The sequence below is a fragment of the Callospermophilus lateralis genome, chromosome 8, assembly GCF_048772815.1.
Source record: "Callospermophilus lateralis isolate mCalLat2 chromosome 8, mCalLat2.hap1, whole genome shotgun sequence".
Classification (NCBI taxonomy): Eukaryota; Metazoa; Chordata; class Mammalia; order Rodentia; family Sciuridae; genus Callospermophilus; species Callospermophilus lateralis.
The window spans coordinates 94,897,028-94,910,358 of NC_135312.1; the positions used below are offsets into that span (position 1 = coordinate 94,897,028).

General features: G+C 34.3%; 1 protein-coding gene across 1 annotated transcript in view; it reads left to right on the top strand.

Annotated features, from left to right (window-relative positions):
- The first annotated feature begins 1,041 nt into the window (after positions 1 to 1,041).
- Positions 1,042 to 13,331, top strand: part of Stpg2 (sperm tail PG-rich repeat containing 2) — a 521,628-nt gene continuing 509,338 nt past the window's right edge. The window contains exons 1-3 of the mRNA XM_076864073.1: positions 1,042 to 1,150; positions 10,524 to 10,636; positions 11,994 to 12,137. Of these exons, the coding sequence (XP_076720188.1) occupies positions 1,042 to 1,150; positions 10,524 to 10,636; positions 11,994 to 12,137 (366 nt within the window). The remainder of the gene's footprint in view (positions 1,151 to 10,523; positions 10,637 to 11,993; positions 12,138 to 13,331) is intronic.

The window sequence follows — 13,331 nt, forward strand, 5'->3', positions numbered from 1 at the left end:
ATTTTTTTTTTTTTTTGACGGGCAAACTGTTTGAGACAAGCAGAACTGGATTCTGACATTGACTTCTTAAGGCCTTTGCAGAAACCAGATTAGTTTTGCTTATGGTTGGGTGATTCATCAGTTTAGTGCGGGTGGACTGGGATTTTTCTCATGGCTTCGCTTTCCTTTACAAACAGAGATAAATCAATGTTGCTGTTGCCTGGCATTTGACAGTAGAAACAACTTTCAGTCACTTGCACTTGCCTTGGTTCAGTTGGTGAACTTTTCTTCTGGTTCCTGATTTCTTGTCATCTCACTTCCCCGCTCGACCCCCGATGGGTTTCTCTTAGCAGTTTGAATTACCTAAGGGTCAAGATCAGAGGTGATCTTTCTCGGTGGATGCGAGTTAGCTATGGTAAGAGTGGAGGGCAAGCTTGGGGAACCCAGACTCTGCTCTGCGCTACTCTTTTTTCTATCATAATTTTTGCTGAGTCTCTTCCCAGCCAACCTGATTTATAGGAGAAACAGATGAGGGGCAACTCAACTCCCTTCTAACGTGTTTTCCAGGGCTTTTCTGTACATTGAGAACACCGGGACACACAGCACTAACGGTTGCGAGAAAAGCTCCAAAGCTACATTTCCACATCCTCGCAGAAACAGAAGGTGGAGGCAGGGCGTGAGGGAACATTCAATGCGCATGCTCCGAGGGAAAGTAGTGCCACAGGGTCCGCCCCTAAACTTCCGGGCCAGAGAGAAGTGGGCGAGGCCAAGTCCGGAAGCTCCTGGGAGCTGTTCCTCGGAGGAGTGTCTGAGTTCTTAGCTGGTTAACATGATGGTGTGGGAAGTGTAATCTGTGGTTGCTCTCCCTTCAACTTGACCATGGAGCTAGAAATCCACTTTGGGGAAATCTGACACCAATAAGCGGGTCTGGAGATAGTTCCTTTGCTAGCTTCTGGGTTTGAGTGATTTCTCCGCGGGCTTCAGATTAGTGTTTGCCTCCATTTGCTCCACACACCTTTAGCCAACTTGTTTTCACCTTCCACGGTCCTGTCCACCCTCGTTATGTATGACCGGGCTCCCCGTTTGCTCAGATTGGCTGAAGGTGGCAGCACTGAGGAGCATGTGGGTCCTGGATCCTACCAGGTACTTTCTTTGAAGCGGCAGGCAACAGGTAAGATATAGGAAAGGCCAGTTTTCCTGCGTCAAACAACTAACAGCCTGCTCGGCTTCTGTGTGCTTGGGGAGTTAAATAAAGTGAAATGATGCTACTTAATAAATGGAAGAAAACTTAAAGTAATTAGGGAAAATACTACATCTAGAAGATTAGTTTCCTGTCTCTGTTGACTATATAATCCAAATCCTGTGTACTCTTGTCTCTCTGTCTCTCTCAGTCTGTCTCTTGTTTTTTGTAGTCCTGTGTGCCTCACACTTTCTCTTCAATTAATCAGATATTTATTTATAAAGATGTAACTTTTATATTCTTATTTCACAGTATCACTTAAAGATAGTCCTATCAATTTTTTTTTTTCAGACAAATTATCTGACCATCCTCTCTTGAAACACGTTTCACTAGAGGGTCTTTTCCTGCATTCTGTAAAGAAGTTACATCCTCTAGAGTGGAATGGGGCTGGATAATTTAAATAGCTACTTGTTTGCAGTTAGTGACTTAGGCCAAACTTTTAACAAATATTTCCAACTTGCTTTCTACTTTTTCTATTCTGATGATTTTCGGGAGCCTAATACCATCCAAATAATTTTTTCCTTGGTTGACCGACATTTTCCCCTAGAAATTCACTACATCTGTATTCTTAAACAGATGTCAGAATCATTTTTTCTGTTAACATGAGTTGATCAGCTTTGGGTTGGTTTAGGTTTCTTTGGGTGCAGTAAAACTTGTCGGCTGTCGATATTTTAAATCTTGAAATTTTCTGCTTCTTACTACCCAATTTCAGTATTTTGGAAGTTTGTTATGCATATATTTTAATGCAGTTGAAGTATTAGAAACATTTACTCCCCAACAACCTACTGGTAACTAATAACTGCCCCAAATGCTCACAGCTATGATACTTTGTGATCCTAATTGATACAATTGACCATTTTCTTCCTAGAAACACTTCTTCCCAGGTATCTTTTAACAGCATCATTTCTCTTGCTCTCCGTGCCCCACATTTTTTTTTTTTTTTTTTTTTACTGTGCCAATAATTAACTTACTGTCCCTTGGCTTTAAATCTGTGATTCATTACTTTGCTTGTAATAATGATGCTGGACCCTGTAAACATTTCTCCTTTGCCAGTTGTAGGAGGTTCCACTTAGTAGAAGTTCCTGGAGGAAGGGTCTTTTCCTCCTGGTTCCAGTGTGCTTTCTATTTTCTTGCTTCCAAGGTGCTCTTATGCAAAGAACACCCAACAATGCTCACCCCAACAAGTTTTAGTGGATACTCCACTGGGCACCTTCCCAGACAAGGTCTTGCTGTGCCCCCACATGGATTGCTGGTAACTTAGTAGCATCTCTATACATGGCTTCCTGTTTGTGTACCTCGACCTGCAGCGACTTGCCAAACATCTTCAGCATTCAGTGGAGACCTCTGTGTCATTCCCTTTTATTTTATGGTCACCATTGGCTAGCACAGTCAGTTTAGAAGATGGAGTACCTTCAACCTGGGTGGTATCTGAGCACAGTTTCTTTTTTGACTCAGAATTCCCAGTTTTATCATCCACATCTAGGAGAAAAATATAGTCTGTTTTTCTAACAGTTTTCTCCACACCATTATCAAAGTCCTTTGCCTCCAGTATGGTAATGAAGTCTCACATTATTTCTTCCTTAATTTCTGGAATTGGCTCTTATTGCAAGACTGAGGTGAGCCATTCTATACTGTTGCAACTGCCCAAGATAAGTTACTACTGTTCACTTTTTTTTTCTTCACATTTCTGGGAAGGATTTGTCCTTTGTATTAATAAGTAAGATTAAGTATAGAAAATTATCGTCTTATTCAAAGTTACAGCTGATAAGATTCAAATTGAGATTTTTTGATTTCAAGCCATACACTCTTTTAACTATCCCATACATTTTAATTTTCAGATCATGTCCCAGAATAATTTTTGAAAGAATATATTAAAAGAGGTCAGAATAATTCCCATAAAAGATATTATTATCAGGTAAATGAAATCACCTGACTGAAGATTGAGTACTGCTTCCATCAATCACTTAGAAATAGCTCTGTCAACCAAACTACAACATTTAGCACTGCTGGCATGAAAAATACAGACATATTCCCTGAATTAGGTAGGGAAGGTGGCCACATGGATTCCCATATTTACAGAATACCACACTCTTAATTTTAAACATAATCTGAAGTTAAGAAGTGTAACTGACTATAGGCAAAACTACTGGTGACTAGCCTAGAAAATATAAAAATCATGTGAAAGGAGCCAACAGGCCCACAATAAACTAAATGTCTACTACTTGGAGAATCTAAAAGTGTTCAGAGTACTAACCCTGCTTTCAAAGAGTTTAATAGAAACTCCAAGACACTCATAAGAATAAGTTGACATATGAGCTACTCTGTTGGCTAGGTAAATGTAAGTCAAACATCAATCCTTTGTTGCATTGTGTAGCTTCCTTTATTGTTTTGGAAAAGTATCTAACACATGGTTAAACAGTGAATCAGGAAATCTTTTTCCCGCTCTTGTACCAATCCTTCACAGTCTTCTTTAAAGATTTTATTTTTTCTAAATACCTTTAAAATATTTATATACTGGGCATTCCATCTTTTGCTTGTTGCTTTTCTCATATCTAGAAACTCAACTGCTTCTAGAAACTCAACTGCTGAATGATTCTGATCATTCAGGTGAAAATTGAAATTTAGATCTCCAAGATGAGCTTTCTTTTGATATTAAGGCCTTTAGCATTGTTAGTTACTTTTTAGGACATATAAATCTGGATGGTCTCTGGCACCTGAAATTCCAAGTGTTTGAAATCATTGTTTTCCCCACCAATAGTGGCCCCTTTAAAAAAGTTCCCTATCTATTCATCTGTTGTACACTTCAAGCTTTGGAACCATTCCAGCCTCCTTCTCTGCCTAATCATTCCTGTTGATCATTAAGACCTATCCATTCTATTTTCACAGTCTTTCTGAAATTGGTTCCCTCTTTCCATTTAACTGACTCTTAGTTCAAGTCCTCATTATTTTATTTTGAACCAAACCAATAAAATATTACGTATTTTCTTTTATTTCAGTCTCCAGTCCATCTTCTTGTTGTGGCTAGAATGATCTTTCTATGATATACTTATTTATTTGTTAAAAAGAAAACAACTTTTGAAACACCAAGTTTAAAAATATAAACTCTTTAATATGATAAATAATGTTCTTCATGTTCTTATTCCTAAATTGGTCTCCCACTTAACCTGATATTTCCAGGCATCCACAATTCCTCCTACACTTGAATTACATTTCAGCAGTTCCAACTTTGCAATTTTCATAAGTTCATGCATGCTCACTTTTGTGTTTTTGTACCTGTTAATACATATTCTCAGTATACTCTGTCTTCTTCACCTGGCTAATTCCTATTATTATCATTGTAAACATTTCAATATTCTTTTATTTTACTTGTGCTCAGTATTTCATATGTACTTTCAGTTTATTGACAGAAGTCTATGTAATTAATTTTGTAATACTTGAATGAGAGTGTTATGAATGTTGGCTTTATTGATTCTTTGTTTCCCACTTATGTATATAGAGTATATTTATTTTGCCATCGACATAATATATTGGATACATGAGGTTGTGTGCTTGCTTTTTACATTTTTAAATGAATTTTAGTACTTTCCCATTATTTTTACAATTATTGGGTAGATTCAGTTAGGTGCTCTGCCATGTTCTGATGACAACTGCCTCAGAAGTAGCCTTGAATTTAGCTTTCTTAGTTTTCATATTTGTTTATCTTATACTACAATACTGAATGTATGAACTTAAAAATACACCTTTGTGAGGTATAATAATGTTTGTATAGAAATTTGCACAAAATATAAATATAGAGGATTTTTTGGTGAAAGGTCAACTCAAGAAATGGAACATTGCCAAACTTTCCTTTTTAGTCATAATCCTTTTACCTGCAGGTAAGCACTATTCCACAGATAAGCACTTCAGGTAAGCACTATCTTGATTTTTATAGTATTGCTTCCTTGCTTTTCTTTACAAATTATTAAACCCTTTTATTATTATTAATCATTTTTCTTTTTCCTGATACTCCTTGTTCTAAAATCTGCTTTGTTGAGTTTTAATATAGTCACTCTAGCTTTCATTGAGTGTTGATTGCATGATGCATCTTTCCCATTATTTTATTATTTAATTTTAATTTTATTTTTGAAGTACTGGTTATTGAGCATAGGGCCTTGTACATGCTAGGTAAGTGCTCTTCCACCAAGCTACATTCTACTCCCCATGTCTAAATTTTATTTTGAGATGAGAGCTTGCTAAGTAGGCAGGCTGGCCTTGAATTTGATATTCTTCTGCTTTAGCCTCTTGAATAGCTGAGATCACAGGTGTGTGCCACCACACCTGGCTTTCATCCTTTTATATTTTAAGAAACTCTGTGTCTTTATGTTTTGAAAGGGTTTCTTAATTAACATTATCTAGCAGATAATGTTAGGTCTTGGTTATCCTATGTGATAATCTCTGCCTCTCAATTTAAGTGTTTAGAACTTTTACCTTTAATTTCATTATCAATATCACTGGGTTTACATTAACTCTTTTGCTATTTGTTTTCTTATTTATTTCATTTGTTCTTTTTCTACCTTTGTTCTATGAATTGAGTTTTTAAACAAGTGATTCTCTTCTTACTCCATTATTGGCTTATTTGCTACCTTTTTCTTTCTTTATTTGTTTTAAAGTGGATAATATATTTCAATTCACCCATTTCAATCAAAGGAAGGAAACATCCATAATTGAATTAATGATCAATGAACATATAGTAACCAAGTTTTATTTGTAGAAAAAATTTCATTCAGTTTATGTGCACACAACACAAACATATTTTTAGAGATATTTTTGAGGTGCCTTTCCCCCATTAGTTCACTTTGCTTTATATTTAAGTGGTTGCCTAGGGTTTACAATATATGTTTTTTATTCCATCTTCAAATAATGTTTCACTGCTTTGCACACAGCACATGAGCTTTTCAACAATACACTTCCCTTTTCTCCATCTCATCCTTTGGACTATTGTGATTGTACATTTTACTTTTACATACACTATAATATATATGTAATAATATGTGTATGTGAAATTCAGATTATTTTAGTTTTAAACATTTATTTTCAAAGTGATTAAAGGACCGAGAAAAACATTGCTAACCTACCTAAAATTTTTTGTTAATCTCCAGTGTATGTTTCACTTCAGAAGTGTGATGAGTCCTTTTTATATCTTTTCATTGTGTTTCTCTTTCCTCTGCCTTGTTGAATATATGAAGCGTATTTATAATAGAAACTTTTTTGTCTTCTAATTCCACCTTCAATTTTTGAATCTATTTTATTAACTTTTCTTGTGTATGGGTCATATTTTCTTGGAAGCTGATAGTTTGTATGATTCACTTTATATAATCTGTTTTGGTTTGTGGGTACATAAGTGTGTATTTATGTGTGCATATTGGAATGAAATCTGTATCTTGACCTCTGATTATTTACCCTGACTTGGAATGTTCCACTAGTATGCTGGGGTTCTCAGCTCTACCAGAAATTGGTGGCCTTTTCAAAATGAACCTTGGCTTACTTTAAATAATTTTTGTTCTTGTGGTCTTTGTTACTTAAGTATCTTTTTGCCTCCACTCTCTTATTCTTTCTTTCATCTTCTTCCTTTTCTGCTGCTTTGGGACAGTCAACACCCAGAGGGTTTTATGTACATGTGTGTGTGCTTGTGTGCTTGTGCTGAGATTTGAAACTAAAGGCCTTACATACCCTTAGTACATGCTGTACTACTGAGCTACACATTTGGCCTTAAATTAACACTTGAATTTTTTTCCCTCTTCCCTTCAATATTGAGGATTAAACCCAGACCCTGTGCAGGCTAAGCAACCTCTCTATCATTGTGGTATATCCCCAGCCCTGTTTATTTTGTTTTATTTTATTTTATTTTGTTTTGAGACAGTATCTAACTGAGTTGCTTAGGCTGTATGCTAACTTGTGATCTTCCTGCCTCAGTCTCCTCAATATCTGGGTTTACAGGCGTGTACCACTGACCCAGGCAACACCCACTATCATTGTTCATGAAACTTTCTTAATCACCTCAATGTGGACAAAGAATTCCCTTCTTTTTAAGTTTCTGGGAATATGTTTTGTGATGCTTATCTTTGTTTTAAGTTATTTTAATATTTTTTTAATGCTTGCAAGAAATTATTATTTTTTTTAAAGTAATGATGTCTGTAGAGTAGAGGAAGGGGACTAGTGAAAAGGAGGAAGTGAGGGATTTAGGGGAAGTAGTAGGAATTAAAATGGAGCAAATTATGTTAGATGCATTTATAAATATGTCAAAATGATTTCCACTATTATGTATAGCTGTATTACACTAATTAAAACATAAAAAAGATAAAAAGAAGACATCTGTACTTTTCTTTCATCTTTTATACTGTAACAATATGATCTTTTATGCCAACAGTATGATTCTATACCTAGAAAACCCAAAAAATTCCACCAGAAAACTTCTAGAACTAGTAAATTAATTAAGAAAATTAGCACAATACAAAATCAACACCCATAAATCAAAAGCATTTCCGTATACCGGTGACAAATCCTCTGAAAGGGAAATGAGGAAAACAAACTACCGCATTTACAATAGCCTCAAAAAAAAAAAATCAATGAAAGAGGTGAAAGACCTCTACAATGAAAACTACAGAATGCTAAAGAAAGAAATTAAAGAAGACCTCAGAAGATGGAAAGATCTCCATTGTTCTTAGATAGGCAGAACTAATATTGTCAAAATGACCATACTACCAAAAGCACTATGTAGATTTAATGCCAATCAAAATCCCAATGACATTCCTCATAGAAATAGAAAAAGCAGTCATAAAATGAAATTCATTTGGGAAAATAAGAGACCCAGAATAGCTAAAGCAATTCTTAGTAGGAAGAGTGAAGCAGGTAGCATCACTATTTCAGATCTTAAACTATACTATAGAGCAATAGTAACAAAAACAGCATGGTATTGGCACCAAAATAGACTGGTAGACCAATGGTACAGAATAGAGGACACAGAGAATTATCTACATCATTACAGTTATCTTATATTAGATAAAGGTACCAAAAACATGCATTGGAGAAAAGATAGCCTCTTCAACAAGTGGTGCTGGGAAAACTGAAAATCCATATACAACAAAATGAAATTAAACCCTATCTCTCACCATGCACAAAACTCAACTCAAAGTGGATCAAGGACCTAGGAATTAAACCAGAGACTCTGCATCTACTAGAAGACAAAGTAGGGCCAAATCTCCATCATGTTGGAATAGGCTCCTACTTCCTTAATAATACTCCTATAGTGCCAGAATTAATATCAAGAATCAATAAATGGGATGGTTTCAAACTAAAAAGTTTCTTAGCAAAAGAAACAATCAGTGAGGTGAATAGAGACCCTACAATTTGGGAACAAATTTTTACCACATGTGTGTAAGAGCACTAATCTCTAGGATATATAAAGAACTCAAAATTCTTAACACCAAAAAACCAAACAACCCAATCAATAAATGGGTCAAGAAACTGAACTCTTCTTAGAAGTTATACAATTAATCGATCAAATATATGAAAAAAATGTTCTACATCTCTAGCAATTAGAGAAATGCAAATCAAAACTACTCTAAGATTTCATCTCACTCCAGTCAGAATGGCAGCTATTAAGAATACAAACAACAATAAGTGTTGGTGAGAATGTGGGAAAAAAGGCACACTCATACAGTGCTGGTGGGATTAAAAATGGTGTAGCCAATATGGGAAGCAGTATGGAGAATCCTTGGAAAATAGGGAATGGAACCACCATTTGACCTAGCTATCCTACTCCTCGGTCTATATTCAAAGGGCTTTAAATAGCATACTACAGGGACATAGCCACATCAATGTTTATAGCAGCACAATTCACCATAGCTAAACTGTGAAACGAACCTAGATGCCCTTCAATAGATGAATGGATAAAGAAAATGTGGTGTATATATACACATGGAATATTACTCAACTTTAAAAGAGACTAAAATGATAGCATTTGCAGGCAAATGGATAGAGATGGAGAATATAATGCTAAATGAAATTACCCCATCCCAAAAAACCAAATGCTAAATGTTTTCTCTGATTTAAGGCTGCTGATTCATAATGTGGTGGTGGAGGTGCATGGGAGCATTAGATGAACTTTAGATATGGCAAAGGGGAAAATGGGAGGGGGGTTCATGGGGGTAGGAAAGACAGTGGAATGAGATAGACATCATTACCCTAAGTACATGTATGAATGGTGTGACTCTAGTTTGTGTACAATTGGAGATATGAAAAATTGTGCTGTATATGTGTAATATGAATTGTAATACATTTTGCTGTCACATATAACAAATTAAAATTAAAAATGAAAAAAGCAAACAAACCCCCTAAAATTAACAAATAATTCTTGATTCATTTGCATCTCAATACATGTGGGCCTCAAAAAATGTATAAAATAAGGTATCATCTACTATTAATTGAGAGTAGTAAGATTTTATATAACTAATTATCATGATAAATTCTTACTGTAGCACACATGTTTCTTTAGGGTACCAGATTTCGTGTTCAAGTTATGAGTGCTCACTGTTAAATATAGCTGTTCTATTCTTTCCCATCTGTTTCAATGTACATATTGCTTAAGTGATATTAGTTCTCTATATAGTTTATAAATTTTTTATAAATTAGTTTTTCAGTAGACTACACAAATTTGTCTGATTTTATGATTCTTTGTTCCAATGATTTTTGCATCTTGGGTTTGTAAATCTTTGTTTAAAGTCCAGTAATCAAGAAATATTTACTGAGTACCAACTAGGTGCTAAGGCAAGGAGACAATATCAGTGCATGTGTTGAAATTCTGCTGTACATCTACTTGAAATTCTCTTTGCATAGGCTGTTTATATATGTTTATGAATATATAAGTTTATATATGCTATATATATGTTTATATATGCTATTTTATATGAATAATATATTCTATTTCAAATAGTAAAGCAATGGTCTTCTGAGGGTAAAAATGTTTTATCAGTTAAATATAAATACCACTTTCATGCCAAACAAATATGATTAGATGACAAAAGTCTTTTGTATTTTATTTTCTTTAGGCATTTTTTTCTGTTGTCCAGTAATTCCACTGTTTTAGGTTTTTATTTTAATATATTAATAAAATCTGATATTATAATAATAACTTCTGTGGTAGCCATTAATTCTAAAAATATAGTCTTAATGTTAAGAGTACTAAATGATTATATGCTTTTGTTTTTTTCTCCAAAATCTTTGGAATCCTATTGAATCGGCCAGTGATGCAATTTTTTTTTAATAGGTGGCTGTGCACCATTTCTTTCTTCAAGTACCAGAGAAAGTACTTTTACTATTGCTTCTGACACTGAAAAAGCTGTTCCAGGTCCAGGGCACTATAATGTTTCAGAAGCTCAGGTACATTTATATTGTTATTGTCTTGGTTAATAAAGGCTCATGATTTTTTCCTCTGGTAGTCTAAAATATCATTGACATATTTTATCCTTATAATAATCTTATTTTTCTTTTCAATCTATATTTTATAATTAAGAGAAAATAAAATAAATGCATTTGATGTTGATTGCCTGATTGGGTAGTATTCATTGTTCCATGTCTTCTATAAGACACAAAACATTATATGCTATGTGGTCCATGAGATTAGGAGATTAAGAGTCTTGAGTGGATTATGGTTCCTTGACAATATCCTGGTCAGGCTCTTGAGATTTTACAGAAACAAGAGACAGATGAGACAATGGCAATGACTTTAGCTTTGGAGTATGATACAAAAATCAATTTTTGGTCAAGTCACGTAGAAGAGGGATGGCAGTAGAGTGAAGAGGTTAGTTTTAGTGCCATATTCTAAAGCTATAGTCATTGCCATTGTCTCATCTGTCTTCTGTTTTTTACAGTCTTGAGTCTATGATCAGAATATCTTCAAGGGTCTCCATTCATGTTCATAAGTGGTGGCTATAACTCCAGTATCCTCATAATCATGAATATCAACTTTTACCCTTTTGAAATTTTATTTGAATTAGATGGCTATTAGTTGATAATTTTCTAATTCTGGAGAATGCACATATGCTCCATAATGAACTATGTAAGATTCCTTCAGTGTTCTATGCATTAAACAATGTAATAATTACAATTTAATTACATTAAACAATGTAATAAAACTAATGTAAGCATAAAATAAAACTTTGCCAATAAGTGACATAAATCTTGCTGGAAATTATCAATATGTTATTTATGAAAATAACTGATCCTAAGCAAACTTGAAAGGTTTGCTTTTTCACTGCAATATGAATGCCAACATTTAAAAAGCTCATTTCAGAAAAATGTTTTCCAATAGCCTGGAAAGCATATACTCTATTCCTTCTTCACAACTTTGGAAATTCCTCTTTGATTTCTGTTTTTAAACTGCATTTTCTTGTATTGTCTTAGAGTGCTCTAAGTGCAGTATATTTTAGTTTGAGATCAAAGTTAAAACTTGACAACTCATTGTCCTCTTTTACTAGAACTGTGTTTTTAATCAAAGGTCTTAACTTTCTGAGGTTGGGTTTTTTTTTTTTTTTTTTTTGTGCTACTAGGGATTGAACTCAGGGCTTTGCACATGCTAGGTAAGCACTCTACCTCTGACCTATATCCCCAGGCTCTCCCCTTTTTTTCAGATTGTGTTTAAAGCTGTTTGTTTATAATATTTAATACTTGTCAAATAGAAATTAATTATAAAACACTTTTTTAAATTATTCAATAAATAATTTTCTTTCCAAATTAGTATAATATAAAAGGAGGCCGTAGTCTACAAAACCGAGAGAAACGTTTTAAGAAGTTTATTTCAGACAATCCGGGACCTGCAAGCTATGATCAGTCTTATCCTAGAATGTTAAAGATCCTGAACAGAAAAGGACTAGAAACTAAAGTGAGTCTTCAATCAGTATGTTGCTGTTTTATATTATGCTTCTAATGACATTTCTTTTATTTAAAATGAAATAGAAAAGGTTTAAGTGATGTTAAGTACACTTAACATGACATAATATAACCAGGGGCAGTAACTCACGCTTGTATCCCAGTGGCTTAGGAGGCTGAGACAGGAGGATCCTGAGTTCAAAAAGAGCCTCAGCAAAAGCAAGGCACTAAGAAACTCAGTGAGACCCTGTCTGTAAAATATAAAATACGGCTGGGGATGTGGCTCAGTGGTCGAGTGCCTCTGAGTTCAATCCCCTGTAACAAAAACAAAAAAGACATTATAAAAATTAGTAAATTTGCTAATATCCATATTATAGTTTATAATTTAATGTTCAATGATGTTTATAAAGTTCAGTTTTTAAGAGTTTTATCATCTGACTTCATTTTTGCTCTTGATAAATCTGTAATCACTTCCAATGTCTTTGTTGAATTAGTAAGGTAATATTAAATACCATCTGTTTAACTATATATAGAGTATTTATATAGAAAGTATTTACCTGTATATAAGGAGACTGTGTTCAAAGTACTGTTAATAATACAGAGAAATTAAGAACATCATTTCTGAATTAAAAAACCTTCAGGTTTAGATGGGTAGCTTTTAATTCAAGGCTAAATGAATGATCATGTCAGTAAATGTCATAGGAATTTAGAGAAGGGAGGGAATAGGAAAAGAATGGAAACTGACTTTAAAGAATGATTCACTAAGGGACATAAGACCTGCCCAAATTGAACCAGGATGATGTAGAAAATTTAAACAGATGAATTTTCTGTAATTAAATTGAAGATGCCATCAAAAGCCTTCCAACAAAGAAAAGCCCAGGATCAGATGGATTCTCAGCCAAGTTCTACCAGACCTATAGAGAAGAACTAACACCACTAATACCATTCTTCTTCAAATTATTCCATTAAATAGAAAAGGAGGGAACCATTCCAAACTCATTCTATGAAGCTAGTATTACCCTGGTACCAACACCAGACAAAGATACATCAAGCAAAAAACTTCAGACCAATATTCTTGATAAACATAGATACAAAATTCTTAATAAAATATTAGCAATACCAAAACACATTAAAAAGATAGTGCACCATGATCAAGTGGGTTTTATCACAGGAATGCAAGTTTGGTTCAACATATGGAAATCAACAA